Source organism: Chroicocephalus ridibundus, chromosome 1 (assembly GCF_963924245.1).
Source record: "Chroicocephalus ridibundus chromosome 1, bChrRid1.1, whole genome shotgun sequence".
Classification (NCBI taxonomy): Eukaryota; Metazoa; Chordata; class Aves; order Charadriiformes; family Laridae; genus Chroicocephalus; species Chroicocephalus ridibundus.
The window spans coordinates 11,141,813-11,163,748 of record NC_086284.1 but is presented as its reverse complement, the minus strand read 5'-3'; the positions used below and the strand labels follow the sequence as shown (position 1 = coordinate 11,163,748).

General features: G+C 54.1%; 1 protein-coding gene across 1 annotated transcript in view; it reads right to left on the bottom strand.

The window, feature by feature from the left end:
• Positions 1-8,956, bottom strand: part of LOC134511220 (neuronal acetylcholine receptor subunit alpha-10-like) — a 31,554-nt gene extending 22,598 nt beyond the window's left edge. The window contains exon 1 of the mRNA XM_063324845.1: positions 8,951-8,956. Within this exon, the coding sequence (XP_063180915.1) occupies positions 8,951-8,956 (6 nt within the window). The remainder of the gene's footprint in view (positions 1-8,950) is intronic.
• Between the last annotated feature and the right edge of the window lie 12,980 nt (positions 8,957-21,936).

The window sequence follows — 21,936 nt, the reverse complement described above, 5'->3', positions numbered from 1 at the left end:
CCTCCTTCCGACCCTTCTTGTAGATGGGCATCACATTAGCCACCCTCCAGTCATCTGGTACCTGCCCTGTTGACCAGGATTGTTGATAAATGATGGAGAGAGGCGTGGTGAGCTCTCTCGCCAGCTCCCTGAGTACTCTTGGGTGAATCAGTCGGGACGGACAAACGACAAGACTCTCCTTGAAGAGTTAAGTTAAGCTCTCTCTTTATTACAAACTTGGCTTTCTTATATATCTAATCTTTTGTTCATGTGTTCTTTCTACGCATTAGCGTAGCTTCCTCAAATAATGTCTGCCCTAGGTTCGTCCATTGCGTTACACTAAATGCCGTAACCGACGTTACTTCTCCTCCCTCTTCCTTTCCCCACAATAGCATTTTTCGCAAGGTCACTTCAGGGAGGATTACGCCCTGCCGCTTTAACAGCAGCGTCCATGTGGAGAGTACAGTCTGCTCTTCCTTAGTTAACTTCTCTCCCATGTCCCCAGTGGCTCACCTACTACAGGTGTCTTCTGAAATATGATCCGGATCCGTCAACAGCTCTGCCCGCTGTCTTCAGCTTCACTGGGCTCCGTCCCCACGACTATTTCCAGTCGTCTTCTTCCTCAGTATCACGTCGGGGTCACCAATTGTCGTTTCAGTCGGGACGGACAAACGACAAGACTCTCCTTGAAAAGTTAAGTTAAGCTCTCTCTTTATTACAAACTTGGCTTTCTTATATATCTAATCTTTTGTTCACGCTCCGTTCACGTGTTCTTTCTACGCTTTCAATTGGTTAGGTTACATAGCACACGCGCTCGTAGCTACAATACGATTGGTTATTGAAATCCTGTTCGCATTGCTCAAAATCTGGCTTCCTCACAGCCTAACTCTCCTTGTTCTCTGAAGCGATCTTCTTCTTTCTCCTTTTTGTTACTTTGCCCTTATATGACGCAACTCGCGGCCTTCTTACGGCTACACTGCAATCTCTATCTCTTCTGTCAAAGGGTCTACGGGCCCGCCGCATCCCCCAACATGTATGTTATTGCATGCCTTAGTAGATTGCTCTGTGTTATGCCCTGTGAGACTAAAATGAACCCAGCAGAAGCGGTCTCTTGAGCAAGGGGGTGGAATATGGGAAAGCAACGGCAGATCGGCGAGGAGGATTGTAAATACACTCAAGGGACTCGCACCTGGGTGCTGGAAAACACATATATCACACCAATTGTTATTCAGTCTCGGGTGCTGGCAAGAAAAACGTTTGGATGACATAAGCCTGTGATGGACTCACAGACACCTCATCTAGCTGCTTGAGGATCTTGGCCTGTTGTGGAAGAAGATCAAAGCACAGTACCAGCAAGAACAGGGAGTCCGCATGCGCTCTTGCTAACGAGGACTCTTTTGCTGCCAAGGATTCGTGATAACAAGGACTCTCTTGCTGCCAAAGATAAGTTTAACAATGCTACTAGTACCGCTATTTCTGAGTTGTTGCTGGATGTAGATAGTATTCGATATGCGATGTTGCAAAACAGAACTGCTACTGATTTTTTGCTTTCAGCTCACAGACACGGTTGTCAAGATTTTAAAGGACTGTATTGTATGAATCTAAGTGACCACTCCAAATCCATCCATGCCCAGTTGCAGGAACTGCACCGACCGAACCAGCAACTTGTGGAGACCACTGGGTGAAATCTCTTTGCTGGATGGACTTGGGGGTGGGGTTGGTTGAAGCAAATTATACTCATTGCCTGTGTGGAAGGAATTTGTCTGTTATGTTTAGTATGCTGTTTGCCGTGTTTAATAAGCATCATACGATCAGTTGTAAATGCCGCTTTGCATCGTACCCTCGTACGAGTTGTAGAATATGTTGCTCTAAAAACTATGTGTGTATCCATGAGAACCCGACCTTCACAGAAGAAGCTAAGACGGGATTACAACAATGGAGTCACGTATCAGACAGCCGCTGTTAGCAAAGCTGGATCATGAGTTTGGTGAGACTCGCTGCATACGCTGGCCACGCGTGCAGCGACTCTGGCCTGTACTTTTCTACTCAGTCCAGTGCAGGAGAGTCTGGTGGGACTTGCTGCGTGCACTGGCCACGCGTGCAGCGGCTCGAGCCTGTACTTCTCCACTCAATCCAGTGCAGGATATAAGGGGGCTGTCTCGGGTCAGAGACGGGGAGAGAGACATGAGCAAGGGGGAGAGAGACATGAGCGCACTTTGAAGATACAGGGGATGCCCTGAAGCACTGTGTCTGCCCCCGCCCCCCCCCCCATAAGTTCTATGTTCATTAACCCCAACAGCTCCGAAGGCATTACAGCATGTTGCAAGATAAGATATAGTCTACTACTGCTGCAAGACGCATTGAACACCTTCCTACAAGAATTTCAACTTTATGCCCTGATAGGACAGTGGGATGATGCACTCGCAAAGAGCCTGACTGCACTAGAGTGGGTATTTTTGCCACATACCTTTTCAAAACCAGTAACTACGATGATTGAAATGTTACCGCGATTGTTTTTCCAGGGTCGTCTGTGCTGTCAGCAGCTTTCTGGAATGGATCCAAGCCACATACATGTCCCCACCAGAAAGGATGACCTTGACCCTTGGTTATCACAAAGTCTTAACCTCCTTAGTACATTATATTGGGCAAATAAATTATTCTTTCCCCTGGCACAGACTATTACAGTCACTTTCACAAATTCCTTTACAGCCGCGCATCCTGCTAGCACCAAAGCCTCTTGATGGCACCTGTTCGGTGTTTGCAGATGGTTCAGGGACACAGTAAAGGCTTTGGACTTATTTCAACAGGAACTGCTAAATGTAGGCAGAATCTCAATGTGTTACTGGTATTGTTCAAAGACTTGAAGGAGCATTTATAAAACAAGTAGAGAACCAATGGTTATTTAGTCTCTTACTGCAATTACTGTTGCTTTTATGAAAAAGACAGTTTCCTTATTTTATTGTCCACATACGCTCTCATAGCTGTTTACTTGGCCCGTTAACTGAGGGAAACACAGTTGCGGATTATCACACTGTTGGTAACAACTCCCAACATTATGCCGCAAGCTAAAATGTCGCATGATTTTTTTTCATCAACATGCGAAGGCATTGAGGAAGCAATTTTCTTTGACACAACAAGAAGCACGTGATACTGTGTGAACGTGTGCCGGTTGTCAGCAGCTGGCTCCTCTGCCATCCTTTGCGGGGGTTAACCCGCGAGGGCTTACACCTGATGAACTTTGGCAATCCGATGTTATGCGCATTATGGAATTTGGACATGTTTCAGTTGATTTGTTTTCACACTTTGTTGTAGCTACTGCTCATACAGGAGAGAAGGCTTGTGATGTTATTCGACATTGGTTGCAATGCATCGTAGTCGTGGGAGTACCGAAAACTATAAAAACTGATAATGAACCAGCTTATGTGTCCGCTAAAGTACAGGTCTTTTTTTTTTTACAGATATGAGGTATTAAACATGTCACCAGTATTCCTCATTCCCCGACTGGGCAAGCAATTGTGGAGCGTATGCATCATACTTTAAAAACCATGCTTGCTAAACAAAAAAGGGGGAATCCCGTAGGTATGACACCTCAAGAGTGAGTGTATAAAGCAACTCATGTTTTAAGTTTTCTAAACATGTCTTCTTTGTCATCCACAGCAGTAGAGCGACATTTTGTAAGAAGTATTGAATGGCCTGAACAACCGAAGGTGTATTATAAGCACCCTAAATCGGGGTGCATGCTAACCACAGATAATACTGCAACAAATAGAAGTTGTGAGCAAGACAATTCTGTAATGATTTGTACTTCTCATCCGTCTGTTTGCTTTGGCTCAAAATGCAAGTATACAAGAATGTAATCAATCTTGTTGTGTAAAGTTAATGCTAGTAAAGTATAAAACAGCAGTAATATGGACAGGGAATCGGCAAAACGCATTAAAAACACGTCTTTCTCTGTATTGTGATTGGGAGTACAACTCTCGAAGACTTTGTGTTACATCTCTCCCCTGGAATACGTTGCTACATGGCTGAGAAATGGTTAAACACCATCTTCAAGGTGCTTTTGACATGTCGTTGCAAGACAATATTCGTCCTTTACATGACCAGCTAAAAGCTCAAATACTAAACATTCAAGACTTAATGAACCGCAATGTATTTGAAATATTACAAAAGGATTTCTCGTGGGTAAATCCAAAGAAATTGGCTTTCTGGGCTAAATTTAGGAATCTGGGTATTTATTGCCTTAGCAGGGTTCTTCTTGATTCTGTTTTTAATTGTGTTTAGTATGATATATAACCTGCTAAGAGCGTCACAACGAGTAGAAGCACAAGTCATGGCCACCTTGTTAATAAATGGTCTGGTGTTAAACAAAAAAGGGGGAGATGGGGCAGATCTATGAGCAGAGGCCTGCGTACGGCCAAAGACACAGTGAGCAGAGCACACAGTAAACACAGAGCCAAGAGAACAGTTCGTACCTTCACTCCATCCTGTGACGACCATATAACGTTCCCGAATCTCGGACAAAGAATAGGGCTAAGTATTCTTCCTTCGCTGGGAACAGCCATGGCATTGAATATGTTGAATAAGATAGGGTGTTGGGCAAGTAAACAGATAAACCTTGCAACTGAGATCATATCTAGCTTGCTCACTGATGTTGATAGCATTCAGCATGCTACGTTGCAAAATCGAGCGGCTATTGATTTTTTGCTGTTAGCTCAGGGTCATGGATGTGAAGATTTTGAAGGTATGTGTTGCATGAACCTTTCCAACCACTCATCATCCATTCATAAGCAGTTGCAGGATCTGAAGGATAACATGTCCAAATTAAAAGTGGTCAAAAAGGTTTCGATGATTGGTTAAGCTCATGGGGTATAACGGGATGGTTATCAGATTTACTAAAGCAAGGGCTCATGCTGTTGTTGGTTATATTACTATTGGTTATGGTAGCCTCGTGTGTTCTCCGCAAAGTGACTGACATGATAGAAAATGCCATGCATAAGGTCTGGCTGGCTCAAGAAGAAAAAGGGGGGATTGTAGGAATGTGTCTGAGAGAAAATGGTCATGTGAGCCAGCCTCCCTACTATGAGAGATTAGAGTAAGAGCAAAACAGGTGGTAGAAGATGGAATTAGTACATGGCAAAAACGGGAACTGAGAAGGCAGAAAACATGTTGTGCTAATGACTAAGCAATTTACTATGCGAATTCTTGTAACCAATCTGCTGTGTGAACGAACTGCATGGACAGCGCGTGGACAGCGTAACTAGCTAATCAGAAATAAGCGAGTCGCGTGTACGGCGACAACACAGGGTATAAAAGGTGATGATCTGTGCTTAATAAACGGCTTCTGTTGGTTCACATTGGACCGTCTGAAGGCCAGTTATTTCTCCTCACCTAGCCAGCCTCGGAGCAGATCTCTGGGCGGTAGTCTTAAATAGTCGTTTAGCCCTAAAAAAGACCTGCAACGTATTCAGGAGACAAAACACTAGGAACATGCTGGTTTGAGCATCCCAAGGATATTCAAAATTCTCAAAAGCTGTCATGCCTGACCCGAAGGAGAAAAGCCGTTTCCATCAGAGGTGACACGATAAGGGAATGACTGAGACAAAGGGGCTCCAGCAAAGGCTTGTAGAACATCTCTTATCACACAGACAAAAGGACAAACTGATTTCTACTGCATTAGTGTCTGGAAGGGTGGTCAAACATTTAACCAGGGCTAATGACATTAAGCAATTTTTTTACCAAAAAGGAAAGAAATCAACCAGTCAGATAATCCCTTTAGGTGTAGCATAAAGAGAAGCAAACAGCGGCAGGACATGCGGGAAGAATTTTAGGCGCCTCGCACAGACCGTGAACCCTGGAGTACCCAACCAACGGGAAAGAGGGGAGGGAAAAATTGGGCCGGGATTAGGAAATAAAAAAGTGTGGTGTTTCAAGAACGGAAAGTGTGCCTACTTGCTAGGTCACCCGCTCTTGCAAGAGCGTGAATAAAAATGTGCTTCCCAGAGGATTCTGCCTGAGCCTATTTCATTCGGACCGGAACTTATTTCTCCCACCATTCTGTGTGTCCAGAGAAGGGCAAGGGAGCTGCTGAGGGCTCTGGAGCACAGGCCACGGCGCCGGGCCCTCAGCCGCCCCACAGCCGGGCGCAGCCCCGCCCCAGGCCCCCGCCCCGGCACCGGCCCCGGCCCGGCCCACAGCGGCGGCCGATGGCGGCGCTCGGGGGTTCCCTCACAGGACGCCGCGGTGTTCCCCCCCCTCCAATTATTAACCGCTCCTCATTTTTCAGACAGGCAGAGATGATCTGTTACCGAGAATCCCAAGGGAGATCAAGAGAGACTTCTGGGCCTTGGGATGACTAGGAAAGGGCTCAGGAGCGCAAGTCGTGCTCTCCTCTGTCGTTGCAGGCACAGGGAAGGATGAGGAAAGCAACAGGAAGAGCCAGCAGATCAATACCTGGCTGCGAGCCTGGTGTCAGCGGCAGGACTTTGGGGTTTTTGATCACAGCATGGTTTGACAGGACAGCAGGCCTGTTGGAGACAGATGGGATACACCTGCCTCAAAAGGGGAAAAGGATCCTTGCACAGGAGTTGGCAGGGCTCATCAAAGGGGCTTTCAAGTAGATTTGAAGGGGGAAAGGCATGAATCCGGCAGCAGAGACACAAGGGTCGTTGATGGGTTAGAAGCTACGGCTGCGCCTGGGAATGGTCAGGTAGGAGTGAAGCCTTCTTCCAGCAAAAAGGTGTCAGGATCAGCAGGCCAGCTGAAGTGCTTCCACACTCATGCCTGCAGCATGGGCAAGAAAGAGGAGGAGCTGGAAGCCATTGTGCAGCAGGACAGCTATGACGTAGTCGCTGTACGGAAACATGGTGGGCTGACTCGCACGACTGGAGTGCTGCATTAGATGGCTACAAACCCTTCAGAAGGGACAGGCAAGGAAGGAGAGGAGGTGGGGTGGTCCTGTATGTTGGGGAGTGTTGTGAACATCGAGACCTTAATGATGGTAAACACTGGGGTTGAGTGTTTCTGGGTAAGAATGAGGGGGAGGGCCAAGAAGGCTGATATGACGGTCTGTTATAGACTGCCCAACCAGGACGGAGAGGCAGGTGAAATATTCTGTAAGCAGGTGGGAGAAATCTCACGATCACTGGCCCTTGCCCTGGTGGGAGACTTCAACCTACCAGGTATCAGCTGGGAACACAATAGAGCTGAGAGGGAAGAGTCTTGGAGGTTTCTGGGGTGTGTGGGGATAAATTCCTGACACAGCTGGTGAGGGAACGCACTAGGGAAGGAGCCCTGCTGGACCTGCTGTGTGTGAACAGAGAAGGACTTGTGGGGGATGTGATGTTGGAGGCCGTCTTGGGCACAGTGACCATGGAATGACAGAGTTTTTGATTCTTAGAGAAGCAAGGAAGGGCGTCAGCAGAACTGCCACCATGGACTTCTGAAGGGCGGACTTTGGTCTTTTCAGGAGCCTGCTGGAGAGAGTCTTCCTCTAGGTTTGGCTCAACACCAGAAGAGAAGTGAAAAACTGTCTTCTCAATGGAAGACGACAGCGAAGCTGAGCAGAATTGCTGGGCTCACCTACCTGATGTCTGTCTGAGATGTGTCTTCCATCGGTCAGACGACAGGGACAGATCTAACGCTGCCTTGGTCTGTAAAAATGGAATGGGGCCCTGCACTCGGGATCCCTCCCTCCTTCATGAAAGATGAAACTGGAATTTGGACTACTGGAGGAAACCCCATCTTACCAAGAAAATACTCAATGGCTTTGGCTAGGCGGTTTTGTGATAAAACACATGGAGGGATGACAATTTTTAATCCGATTGAGAAAAGGTGGACAGCCCCCGGAAGACATATGCCAGTAAAGGGGATTGTGAGTTCTTGGCCCACATGTTGGAAGTTTTCCGGTGCAAAACCCAAGCAGGAGGCTGGAGGGCAACCGTGGTCATACTTCCCATTCCAAAGGCTGCAGAAGGGTTATGCTGACGTGCCTCCTGTGGAAGGCGTTAAGCACCCGCTGGTAATCATGGATCAACCCTCAGGAGGAGTAGAAGCTTTTCCTACCAGGAAAGCTGATCCCCCAGGAATGGTCACAGCACTTTTGTGGGAAATCATTCCCAGATACTGACTGAAATGAAACCAGAGGATCAGACAGGGTTCTCATTTTTCAGCAGGAATACTAAATAATATCTATAAAAGTTCAGCCGGGAGAAGAGAAGGCTCCGCGGAGACCTTGGAGCCCCTTCCAGTCCCTCAGGGGGCTCAAGGAAAGCTGGGGAGGGACTCTGGATGAGGGAGGGGAGCCATGGGACGAGGGGGAAGGGGTTTCCACTGCAAGAGGGGAGACTGAGCTGAGATCTGAGGCAGAAATTCTTGGCTGTGAGGGCGGCGAGCCCCTGGCCCAGGTTGCCCAGAGAAGCTGTGGCTGCCCCATCCCTGGAGAGGATAAAGGCCAGGTTGGACGGGGCTTGGAGCAAGCTGGGCTGGTGGGAGGTGTCCCTGCCCAGGGCAGGGGGTGGCACTGGGTGGCCTTTAGAGGTCCCTTCCCACCCAAACCATGCCCGGAAGGGGTGGGGCCCTTCTCCTTCTCCTTTTCTCCTTCTCCCTCCCTTCTTGTTATGGTTTGAGAAACCCACCACAATTTCTTATCCTTTAGACAAGTACTCTCTCACCCGATGACCCCTCCCCACCCGGGAAGGGGAATTGGGGAAAAACAAGGAAACAGGAGGGTTGCAATAGAAATAGATTTACTCGGATAAAACTAAAGAATTAACATTAATAATGCTAAAGAAGCAGTGTCAATCCCGATAACGATATAAAATACCCAAGGACTACACCCAGCCCATTCCATCAGCAGGAAGCTGTGCACTCCCAGCAGGGGACAGCCAATGGGGGACACTGCGAGCGCTGCGGCTTCGGGAGGAAGGGAACGGCTCAGGGCTCCGAGACTTCGGCAAGGAGTTCTCTGGACCACCGCCATCACGGGAGAGTCAAACTACACAGCAGACATTATAATTTATATCGAACGTGATGTTCATGCTATGACATAGTCCTGTTGGCAGCTTGGGGCAAGTACCGTCCTTCTCTTGCTCTGCCTCATCCCCTGCTGAGTGTCACCAAGGGGGGCTTTGACTGCCCCACGATGTCACAAAGGGGGATGTGCCCCCCTGCCACACTACAAAAGAGGGACGCGGTCCCCACTGGAGCCGTCAGCGGATGCTGGGCACCGCAGTCTGGCATTGTCTGGGCAGACTGCAGCCTCGGCCTCTGACACCCCAGCAGTCTTGCGGGTCCCGTCACTGGGGACCCAGGAGGACACTGGGGAGCCGCATCGCGGTTCTGTGCTGGTGACTGGGAGCACCGCAGCCACACCGGAGTCGGTGCCATGGGGCGCTCTGACGCCGTGTCTCCCCTGGGCCCTCTCATCCTGATCGTGACAGGGCTCAGCGTGTTCTCATCTGTGCTGCAGAACAAGCGGCTTCAGGTAGGTGACTGTTGCACCACACTGTGCTGCGGCGTAGGGTGGTGAGGGATGGCATGGGGTGGTGTGGGGTGCTGTGGGGGGCTGTGGTGTGGGAGTGGGAAGTGATCCCGTCTCACCCAGCTCCTGGGGACCTTGCAGAAGTGGTGGAAGAAGAACAAGAAGAAGCGTCAGACAAGCAAGACAGGAGCCCGGCCAGAGAAGCAGAGCGGTAAGTGGCCCCAGTATGGAGCACCCTGCAAACGGCCGACACCCCACGGCAGCCCTGAGCCGTGGCTGTGCAGGGGGCTGCCAGCCGCTCAATGTCTCCTCCCTCTGCAGCTTCTCGGGCACTGGATGGAGGAGTGGAGAAATCCCATTCGAAGCAGGAGAAGCGGTGAGTGTGGGGGAGACCCCAGATGCTGCCCCAGACCCTCACCCCGTGCCCTGCCCCTGCATGCGCTGGGCAGCCCTGCCCACCGGCCAAGGAGGGGTGCTGCCCGCGGGTCCCGCTGGGGTCTGGCGTGCAGCGTGGTCTCTTTCTCCTCCTCTGCAGGGCGAGTGCGGAGGCCTTGAACAGGAAGCCCCTCTCCCCACGGGCCCCGCTGGCCACCATGGACTCCATGACAGACGGAGGCTCCTCTTCCTTCAGCTCCCTCTACTCCTTCCCAGAGCCCTGGCCTGGTACGATGGCGGAGCTGGCAGCGCTCAACCGCTCAAGACCCCGCTGTACCCCCAGGGCTGTCAAGGGGAGGGTGGAGGGTGGAGGAGCCAGGGCCAGCCCTCTGCCAGGAGCCCCCACAGGAACTGCCTACAAGGACCAAGCAAGAGCCGGTCCCCAGGGAAAGCAGGGACAGGGCGCAGAGCCCTGTGCACACGCAGCCTTCACCCTGCAGCCCCCCAGCCATGGCCACGGACCAAGGGGAGCTGATCATGGAGCTCCTCCGCTGTTTCGAGTCCACCCAGGAGATGGCCAGGCAGTGCTGTGAGATGCTGAAGGTGCTGCAGGCCCGTTGGCAAGGGGCAGCGGGAGCCTGTGACCAGAACCTCCCCGGGGAGCCCTTCCATCCCCTGGGCAGGATGGAGGCGCAGGAGCAGCTGGGGGCCACAGTGAAGCCCCAGCACCTGGAAGCGGAGTGGCCGTGGGTGGATGCAAACACGGACAAGGCTGAGGATGGGGACATGGACAAGGAGGAGGATACAGGACCAGACAGAAGTGTGAAGGAGAAGGAAAGGAGCAGCCCTGTGGAGCTTGGCAGGGGGAGCCTGGCGGAAGTGAAGAGAAACAGCAAGACGGGGCCGGGCGAGAACAACTCCATGGGGCCAAGCACCAGCAGCCCCCCAGGCTCAGGCAGGAGCACCCCCATGGATGCGGAAGGGAGGAGGGACAGGGCGCAGAGCCCCGTGAATGTGGTTCCACCGCCCAGCAGCCCCCTAGCCAAGGCCACGGACGAGAGGGAGCTCTTCTTGGAGCTCTTGGACACTGTCAAGACCTTGGAGGAGGAGAGGCAGCAGCATGGCAAGCCTGTGAATAGGGAGTGTGACCAGGCATCCCCAGGGCTGTGCCCGCTAGGACGGTGCCTATGTCACTGCTGCACCCGGCTCTGCCACCGCCTGAAGGACTGGTGGAGACGCTGCTGCCGGCCGCGCCGTGTCTGCTTCAGAAATTTCCCCCAATGGGTGGGAAGTGTGGGGCCAGGAACCCCCTGGCGTGCCCCTCTTCTGAAACAATAAAAAAGTCAGTATTTTCTCTATCCCTGTGACTGTCAGCAGATCAGTTTTGTGATGGGGTGGTGGTGATGGGGTGCTCCTGCTGACAGGAGCAGAGAATCAGTTTTGGGTAACGACAACAGTAGATGCTACAGTAATGCCCACTCTCCCGTGGAGATGGGGGGGCCCTTGAGCATTGCACCCCACCCAGAGAGATAGACAACTTCTATTACCATTAGAAGATGTCGTACCCTCAGCTCATGCCATGATCTTATTTGACATATTGGAAATTATCCCAGGTACGAGAGTAGATCCAAAGACAATTTCTAGAAAGCTTTGCAGATCCCGCCTGTTCATTGGAAGCTCTGCAGCGCAACAGAACCTAAAGAGCGCTGTCAGCAACCATCAGGCCGTGTGCTTCCCTCAGGCGTGCAAAGACCTGATGCTCATTGACGTGGGTCAAGGCTGTCGCACACCTTTGGTGGCACATCCTGCGTGACACCACAGGACTGTGACATGGCCACCAGTTAATTTACATCCGCTCTAGATGTTTGTGTATTGCCAAAAGGGAGCAGAACCACGAGTGCAGGCTGACGCAGGCTACAGCTCTGCAAGCAAACAGGCCGCACGGACTCCTCTCCTCATAAGCACATTTCCCTGCAAAAGTGTGGGGTTCAGAAACATCGGAAAGGATAAGAAAGTTCCCAGTTACTAAACGCCTAAAAAAACCCCAACAAAACAACCAAAACCAGCCCAATGAGTGAAAAAGAATCACGGTACAAGCACAGGCCACATCCTTTAACTTTTTGGCCTTCGGTCTAGCTAAACAGTGAAATGGTCTCCGCTGCTGAAGTTCAAGTGCCCAGTCTGGGCAGGGCTGGGAGTGCTCAGCCTGGAGAAGAGGCGGCTCAGGGGGATCTCCTCCACGCACATCAATACCTGCAGGGAGGGTGCCAAGAGGACGGAGGCTGGAGCTGGTCATCACCACCGTGAGCAGTGGCAGCAGCTCGGGGCGCTGCTGAGTTCATGGGAGGTTTTGGGATGGTGTGAGACCCGTGAAGGGGTAATCCCAAGTCCTCCTGTCCCTTTGCTGAACATCTCCTTCTCTCCCTTTGGGGCGCACAGGCCTCAGACTTGTGCTCCCACACTTTTCTGTGGGCCCAGAAGGCAAATGTGTGGAGCCTCTGAAAGCATTTTGCCTGGAAGGGATCGACTCAAAGGTGTGTCTTCTCAGGGATGCCCGCACCTCCCCTTCTATCCCTTGCTGACCCTCCACCCCCTTCCCTTTCTGTCCGCAAGCCTTCCCTCTTGTGTCTGCTCTTCCCCAGGCTGCTCCTGCCTGCCCCTGTGTCCGTGTCCCTGTCCTTGTTCACGTCTGCATCTGCGTCCATGTCCCTGTCTGCCCCCAGCCCCAGTTGCTCCCTCCCAAGGCACTGGGGTGTCACGCTTTCGGCTGGGGTGGGGATGACTTCCTTGCGAGCAGGTGGTGTAGCGCTGTGTTTTGGATTTGGGATGAAAACAGTGTTGGTAGCGCACTGGTGGTTTTAGCTGTTGCTGAGCTCTCAAGGCCTTTTCTGCTCCTCACGCTGCCCGACCGACAGTGGCCTGGGGGGCACAGGGAGTTGGGAGGGGACAGAGCCAGGACAGCTGACCCCGACTGAGCAAAGGGACATTCCGTGCCATTTGACGTCACGCTCAGTATATAAAGCCGGGGAAAGAAGAAGGAAGGGCTGATGTTCAGAGTGATGGCGTTTGTCTTCCCAAGTCCCCCTCACGCTGCCGGAGCCCGGCTTTCCTGGAGACGGCTGAACCCCCGCCTGCAATGGGAAGCAGCCAACGGGTTCCTTGTTTGGCTTTGCTTGTGCGCGCGGCTTTTGCTTTGCGTATTAAACTGCCTTTCTCTCACGCCACGACTTTCCTCCCTTTCCCACTTCCCATTCTGTGTGTCCAGAGAAGGGCAAGGGAGCTGCTGAGGGCTCTGGAGCACAGGCCACGGCGCCGGGCCCTCAGCCGCCCCACAGCCGGGCGCAGCCCCGCCCCAGGCCCCGGCCCCGGCCCCGGCCCCGGCCCCGGCCCGGCCCGGCCCGGCCCGGCCCACAGCGGCGGCCGATGGCGGCGCTCGGGGGTTCCCTCCCAGGAGGCGGCGGTGTTCCCCCCGCATATCCCTGCAACGTGGTCAGGAACTAGTGCTGAAGGGCCGTCTGTGTCTTCTCGCGAATTCTCACTCGCCAAGGGACAGCTTCGGGGCAGGTACGTCCGCAAGGGAGCGGGGGTTGGTGGCGAAAAAAGGCAAAAAAGGGGCTATTCCGGAGCTGCCCGGGGCCGGGGAAAGGCCGGGAGGGCGCAGGCCGGCCGCGAGGGCCGGCAGCTGGCGGGGGGGCGCTGACGGGCCGGGCCGGGGCGAGCAGGAACGGCGCTCAATTTAAACGGGGTGTAACGGCCCCCACCGGTCGCTTCCCGAGGGACAGCTTCGGGGCAGGTACGTCCGCAAGGGAGCGGGGGTTGGTGGCGAAAAAAGGCAAAACAGGGGCTTTTCCGGAGCTGGGGAAAGGCCGGGAGAGCGCAGGCCGCCCAGCAGAGCCAGCAGCTCCCAGGGGGGCTGCTGACAAGATGGGGGACACAGCAGATTCCCCGCCCTCCCTCTGCCTAGCTGAAGAAGGTAACGAAGAGGACAGGGGGCTGTGGGAACATGTTCCTGCCCGGCGAAGCAGGCGTGTCTCCCCAGTAACTCCCTGGCCTTCCAGGTACCCTGAAAAACCAGGTACGAGGCTCTGCGAGGGGAACCTAATGCTGACGAGGAAGATAATGCAGTGTCCACAGAGGTGTTGCCAAGGTTAAGCCAAACCACACCTCGCATCAAAACGTCTTCAGTTAAGAAGAAAAGACGGGTCACTGTTGTAGGCGACTCCATCCTGAAGGGAGCGCAAGGCCCGATATGCAGACCAGACCCACTTCTCAGGGAAGGGGCCCGGGTTAAAGATACCAGAAGAAAACTTCTCTCCCTGGTAAGCCCCTCCGATTATTAACCGCTCCTCATTTTTCAGACAGGCAGAGATGATCTGTTACCGAGAATCCCAAGGGAGATCAAGAGAGACTTCTGGGCCTTGGGATGACTAGGAAAGGGCTCAGGAGCGCAAGTCGTGCTCTCCTCTGTCGTTGCAGGCACAGGGAAGGATGAGGAAAGCAACAGGAAGAGCCAGCAGATCAATACCTGGCTGCGAGCCTGGTGTCAGCGGCAGGACTTTGGGGTTTTTGATCACAGCATGGTTTGACAGGACAGCAGGCCTGTTGGAGACAGATGGGATACACCTGCCTCAAAAGGGGAAAAGGATCCTTGCACAGGAGTTGGCAGGGCTCCTCAAAGGGGCTTTCAAGTAGATTTGAAGGGGGAAAGGGATGAATCCGGCAGCAGAGACGCAAGGGTCGTTGATGGGTTAGAAGCTACGGCTGCGCCTGGGAATGGTCAGGTAGGAGTGAAGCCTTCTTCCAGCAAAAAGGTGTCAGGATCAGCAGGCCAGCTGAAGTGCTTCCACACTCATGCCTGCAGCATGGGCAAGAAAGAGGAGGAGCTGGAAGCCATTGTGCAGCAGGACAGCTATGACATAGTCGCCGTCACGGAAACGTGGTGGGCTGACTTGCACACCCTGCGGGAGCACAGCGCTCGTTCCCTGTGCACCTTGAAAATCCAGTGTCATATCCACGACCCTCATGGGCAAGTGGTCAGGGGAATGTTGTGGGCCAACTTGGCCAAGAGAGCCCCAAAACTGTGCGTGAACCTCTTCTTTGAAAGAGTCACGAAGCACGATCACCTAGCCAGGATCCTGCTAGCGGAGATGCCAGTCAGCAGCATTAGAGTCTGCGGAGCTACAGTTTCAGAGACCCAGGCTGGAGAATGAGACGCACCCTCACCAACCTCCTCCCAGCCTCCTGGCGTGTTCTGCAGGTACGGGAACCCAGAGTGACATCTCACCGCGGTATCACAAAGCTAAGCAAAGTGATCCTCCAGGCCTTCTGCATAGCAGCGCTCAGCAGGAGGAATTCCTGACCACTTCAGTGTTATGGCCAGAGGGTCATTTTCATAAGCGAGCCACTGCGGTGTTCCACTCTAGCCTGGTTGAGGTCGTTGTCCTTGTCCAGTTGCGATGCCCGTTACGCCAGTCTTCACTGTCAGGCTGATGTCAGGTTGCCCTCATAAAAAGCTAAAACGCCCAAAATACTGGTGCTGGGATGTCAGCTGTGAGCAAAAAGAGCTTTTCAGGCAGGAAAACCTCAATTTTGTGAAAAAGCTTTAGGCTTGTTCTAGTAACTGACAACTTTCTTATCCTTTCTGATTTTTCTGAACCCCACCCTTTTGCAGGGCAATCTGCTCATGAGGAGAGGAGTCCGTGCACCCTGTTTGCTTGCAGAGCTGTAGCCTGCGTCAGCCTGCACTCATGGTTCTGCTCCCTTTTGGCAAAACACAAACGTCTAGAGCAGATGTAAATTAAGTGGTGCCCATGTCAGAGCCCTTTGGTGTCACGGAGGATGTGTGTTCCTGGCCCCACACTTCCCAGCCATTGGGGGAAATTGCTGAAGCAGACGCGGTGTGGCCGGCAGCAGTGTCTCCACCAGTCCTTCAGGCGGTGGCAGAGCCGGGTGCAGCAGTGACACAGGCACCGTCCTAGCGGGCACAGCCCTGGGGACGCCTGGTCACACTCCCTGTCCACGGGCTCGCTGTGGTGATGCCCCTCCTCCTCCAAGGTCTTGACAGTGTCCAAGAGCTCCAAGTAGAGCTCCCTCTCGTCTGTGGCCTTGGCTGGGGGGCGGCTGGGGGGCAGCTGCATGTTCACGGGGCTCTGCGCCCTGTCCATCCTCCCTTCCACATCCATGGGGGTGCTCCTGCCTGAGCCTGGGGGGCTGCTGGTGCTTGGCCCCATGGAGTTGTTCTCGCCCGGCCCCATCTTGCTGTTTCTCTTCACTTCTGCCAGGCTCCTCCTGCCGAGCTCCACAGGGCTGCTCCTTTCCTTCTCCTTCACACTTGTGTCTGGTCCCGTGTCCTTCTCCTTGTCCATGTCCCCATCCTCAGCCTTGTCCGTGTTTGCATCCACTCACGGCCACTCCACTCCCAGGTGCTGGGGCTTCACTGTGGCCCCCAGCTGCTCCTGCACCACCATCCTGCCCAGGGGATGGAAGGGCTCCCCGGGGAGGTTCCAATCACAGGCTCCCGCCCTTGCCAACGGGCCTGCAGCACCTTCAGCATCTCACAGCACTGCCTGGCCATCTCCTGGGTGGACTCAAAAGAGTGGAGGAGCTCCATGATCAGCTCCCCTTGGTCCGTGGCCATGGCTGGGGGGCTGCAGGGTGAAGGCTGCGTGTGCACAGGGCTCTGCGCCCTGTCCCTGCTTTCCCTGGGGACCGGCTCTTGCTTGGTCCTTGTAGGCAGTTCCTGTGGGGGCTCCTGGCAGAGGGCTGGCCCTGGCTCCTCCACCCTCCCCTTGACAGACCTCGGGGTACAGCGGGGTCTTGAGCGGTTGAGCGCTGCCAGGTCCACCATCACACCAGGCCAGGGCTCTGGGAAGGAGTAGAGGGAGTTGAAGGAAGAGGAGCCTCTGTCTGTCAGAGAGTCCATGGTGGCCAGCGGGGCCCATGGGGAGAGGGGCTTCCTGCTTGAGTCCTCCACACTCGCCCTGCAGAGGAGGAGAAAGAGACCCCGCTGCACCCCGGAGCCCAGCGGGACCCGCGGGCAGCACCCCTCCTTGGCCGGTGGGCAGGGCTGCCCAGCGCAGGCAGGGGCAGGGCACGGGGTGAGGGTCTGGGGCAGCATCTGGGGTCTCCCCCACACTCACCGCTTCTCCTGCTTGGGCCGGGATTTCCTAACTCCTCTATCCACTGGCTGAGAAGCTGCAGAGGGAGGAGACAGAGTGAGCAGCCAGCAGCTGCCAGCACAGCCCCGGCTCAGGGCTGCCGTGGGGTGTCGGCCGTTTGCAGGGTGCTCGGTGCTGGGGCCACTCACCGCTCTGCTTCTCTGTCCGGGCTCTTGTCTTCCTTTTCCGACGCTTCTTCTTGTTCTTCTTCCACCACTTCTGCAAGGTCCCTAGGAGCTGGGTGAGACGGGATCACCTCCCAGTCCCACACCACAGCCCCCCACGGCACCCCACACCACCCCACGCCATCCCTCGCCACCCCACGCTGCAGCACAGTGTGGTGCAACAGTCACCTACCTGAAGCCGCTTGCTCTGCAGCACAGCTGAGAACACGCTGAGTCCCATCACAGTCAGGAGGAGAGGGCCTAGGGGAGACACGGCGTCGGAGCGCCCCATGGCACCGACTCCGGTGTGGCTGCGGTGCTCCGAGTCACCAGCACAGAACCGCGATGCGGCTCCCCAGTGTCCTCCTAGGTCCCCAGTGACGGGACCCGCAAGACTGCTGGGGTGTCAGAGGCCGAGGCTGCAGTCTGCCCAGACAATGCCAGACTGCGGTGCCCAGCATCCGCTGACGGCTCCAGTGGGGACCACGTCCCTCTTTTGTAGTGTGGCAGGGGGGCACATCCCCCTTTGTGACATAGTGGGGCAGTCAAAGCCCCCCTTGGTGACACTCGGCAGGGGATGAGGCAGAGCAAGAGAAGGAGGGCACTTGCCCCAAGCTGCCAACAGGACTATGTCATAGCATGAACATCACGTTCAATATAAATTATAAGTCTGCTGTGTAGTTCGACTCTCCCGTGATGGCGGTGGTCCAGAGAACTCCTTGCCACAGTCTCGGAGCCCTGAGCCCTTCCCTTCCTCGTGAAGCTGCAGCGCTTGCAGTGCCCACCATTGGCTGTCCCCTGCTGGGAGTGCACGGCTTCCTGCTGATGGAATGGGCTGGGTGTAGTCCTTGGGTATTTTATATTGATATCGGGATCGACACTGCTTCTTTAGCATTATTAATGTTAATTCTTTAGTTTTATCCTATTAAATCGATTTCTATTTCAACCCTCTTGTTTCCTTGTTTTTCCCCAATTCCCCTTCCCGGGTGGGGAGGGGTCATCGGGTGAGAGAGTAATTGTCTAAAGGACAATAAATTGTGGTGGGTTTCTCAAACCATAACAAGAAGGGAGGGAGAAGGAGGAGAAAAGGAGAAGGAGAAGGGCCCCACCCCTTCCGGGCATGGTTTGGGTAGGAATGGACCTTAAAGGCCACCCAGTGCCACCCCCTGCCCTGGGCAGGGACACCTCCCACCAGCCCAGCTTGCTCCAAGCCCCGTCCAACCTGGCCTTGATCCCCTCCAGGGATGGGGCAGCCACAGCTTCTCAGGGCAACCTGGGCCAGGGGCTCACCGCCCTCACAGCCAAGAATTTCTGCCCGAGATCTCAGCTCAATCTCCCCTCTTGCAGTGGAAACCCCTTCCCCCTCCTCCCATGGCTCCCCTCCCTCATCCAGAGTCCCTCCCCAGCTTTCCTTGAGCCCCCTGACGGACTGGAAGGGGCTCCAAGGTCTCCGCGGAGCCTTCTCTTCTCCAGGCTGAACTTTTATAGATATTATTCAGTATTCCTGCTAAAAAATGAGACCCTTGTCTGACCGTCTGGTTTCATTTCAGTCAGTATCTGGGAATGATTTCCCACAAAAGTGCTTTGACCACTCCTGGGGGATCAGCTTTCCTGGTAGGAAAAGCTTCTACTCCTCCTGAGGGTGGATCCATGATTACCAGCAGGTGCTTAACGCCTTCCACAGGAGGCATGTCAGCATAAACGGTCTGCAGCCTTTGGAATGTGTTTCTTTCCCATCTACAAGAAGGGTCGGAAGGAGGATCTGGGAAACTACAGGCCTGTGAGCCTGACGTCGGTACCAGGGAAGATCGTGGAGAGGATCATCTTGAGTGAGCTCTCACGGCAAGTGCAGGGCAGCCACGGAATCAGGGCCAGCCAGCATGGGTTTAGGAAAGGGAGGTCCTGCTTAACCAACCTGATCTCTCTCTATGACCATGTGAGCCGCCTGCTGGATGCGGGGAAGGCTGTGGACGTTGTCTCTCTGGACTTTGGTAAGGCCTTTGACACCGTCCCCCACAGCATTGTCCTGGAGAAGCTGGCGAATCGTGGCATAGACAAGTGTACTCTTTGCTGGGGTAAAAACTGGCTGGATGGCCGTGCCCAGAGAGTTGCGATTAGTGGGGTGAAATCCTCTTGGTGGCCGGTCACCAGTGGTGTCCCTCAGGGCTCAGTTTTGGGGCCAGTTTTGTTTAAAACCTTTATCAATGATCTGGATGAGGGGATTGAGTGCACCCTCGGTAGGTTTGCAGATGACACCAAGCTAGGTGGGAGTGTTGATCTGCTTGAGGGAAGGAAGGCTCTACAGAGGGCCCTGGACAGGCTGGAGGGATGGGCCAAGGCCAATTGGATGAGGTTTAATAAGGCCAAGGGCCGGGTCCTGCATTTTGGTCACAACAACCCCAAGCAACACCAGGGGCTTGGGGAAGAGTGGCTGGAAAGCTGCCCCGCAGAAAAGGACCTGGGGGTGCTGGTGGCCGGCCAGCTTAACATGAGCCAGCAGTGTGCCCAGGTGGCCAAGAAGGCCAACAGCATTCTGGCTTGTATGAGGAATAGCGTGGCCAGCAGGAGTAGGGAAGTGACCGTGCCTCTGTACTCGGCACTGGTGAGGCCTCACCTCGAGTGCTGTGTTCAGTTCTGGGCCCCTCTGTACAAGAGGGACCTTGAAGTGCTGGAGCGTGTCCAGAGGAGAGCTACCAGGCTGGTGAGGGGTCTGGAGACCAAGTCCTATGAGGAGAGGCTGAGGGAGCTGGGCATGTTTAGTTTGGAGAAGAGGAGGCTGAGGGGAGACCTCATTGCCCTCCACAAGTCCCTGAAAGGAGGCTGGAGAGAGGTGGGTGTTGGCCTCTTCTCCCAGGTGAATAATGACAGGACCAGAGGAAATGGTCTGAAGCTGCAGCAGGGGAGGTTTAGATTAGATATTAGGAAGAATTACTTCACTGAAAGAGTGGTCAGGCACTGGAATGACCTGCCCGGGGAGGTGGTTGAGTCACCATCCCTAGAGGTGTTTAAGAAACGCCTAGATTTGGCACTTCAGGGCATGCTCTAGTGACAGAGATTGTAGGGGGGGGTTGTGTGTGTGTATGGTTGGACTCGATGATCTCAAAGGTCCTTTCCAGCCATGAAGAGTCTCTGATTCTATGATTCCCAGTTAGGCTTACTTCCGCCTCCAGTACAGTCAACTCTTGGGATCCCCCTGTGACCCCAGAAATACAAATGGGTTCTGACCCTCTATAGCTTGACGGTATTAGAGCGCACTGTGCACCTGTGTCCGCTAGAGCCTTATACTCCTGAGGGTCTGATGTGCCAGGCCATCGAGCCCACACCGTCCAATAAACCCGGTTGTCCCTTTCTTCCACCTGGCCGGAGGCAGGGCCCCTCTAATACCAGTCATAGTATCCGTTACTCACTCACTTCTTGCAGAAAAGACTTGGAAGTTCCTTCAAGAGGATCAGAAGCAAGATCAGGCCTTCTGCTCTGTCTGGGGAACTGCCCGCTGGAAAGTGGGGCGGCACTTTTCCTGGAGGGATCCCCTTTTGTGGTTGTCCTTCCTTGCAACTCCTGTACCCGTGTCCGCAGGATCCAAGTAGGTTGTCCATCCCACTTCCTCATGTCCTCCCCGTGGTCACGCAGGTAGAAGAACCACAGGGTGCCTCGTGGTGTGTACCTGAGATGCTGGCCCGTACAGGTGGGGAGTAGGACATATTCTCTTCAAGTTGCTGGACCTTTCGGGACAGTTTCTCCACAGCTGGGACAAGGCGGGAAGAGAGACTTTCTTCATATCGCTGGAGCCGGCCAGCCACCTCATCCACCGTTGGTCCCTCTTCGCCTTTCCATTCCGTTACTGCCAGTGAGTTGGCATATGACGACGGTGCGCTTCGTACAAACTTCCGCCACATGGGCCTTGTGCATTGCACCTCATCAGGGTCTGTGGGTAAGTCTGCATTGTCCGAGTCATAATAAATCATCTCCCGCACGGCTAATTCTCTCAGGTACTGGATACCTCTTTCCATGGTAGTCCTCCTGCTTGGTTGACATACAACATCTTCACTGAAGGGGTACCTCTCCCTCACGCCTGACAGGAGTCGTTGCCAGAGGCTGAGGGCTTGGGTCTTCTTTCCAATTGCCTTGTCAATGCCGCCTTCCCTAGACAGGGATCCCAGCTGCCTGGCTTCCCTACCCTCTAATTCCAGGCTACTGGCCCCGTTATCCCAACACCGAAGCAGCCAGGTGACAATGTGCTCGCCTGAAAGTGGGCTAAAATCTTCTCGCATATCCCACGGCTCACTCAAGGATAGGGATCGGGTAATTATCTCTGGTTCTGCCCCTTCCTCCTCTTCTCATGATGGCCCTGGTTCATCATCATCTCTTACTAAGCGAACTGATTTCTTCGTGTACTTCTTCTGTATGGGGGCAACTGATACTGGCACGGGTTGGTTCCCTGGTTCAGCGGCAGTGTCTGCCACAGGGCTTGCAGTAGCCACAGTGTCTGCCACAGGGCTTGCAGTAGCCGCAGTGTCTGTCACGGAATCACGGAATCTTCAGAGTTGGAAGGGACCTCTAGAGATCATCTAGTCCAACTCCCCTGCTAGAGCAGGATTGCCTAAAGCACATCCCTCAGGGCTGCATCCAGGCGGGTCTTGAAAATCGCCAGAGAAGGGGACTCCACAACCTCCCTGGGCAGCCTGTTCCAGTGCTCTCTCACCCTCACCGTAAAGAAGTTTTTCCGTGTATTTGAACGGAACTTCCTATGTTCTAGCTTGTGCCCATTGCCCCTTGTCCTGTC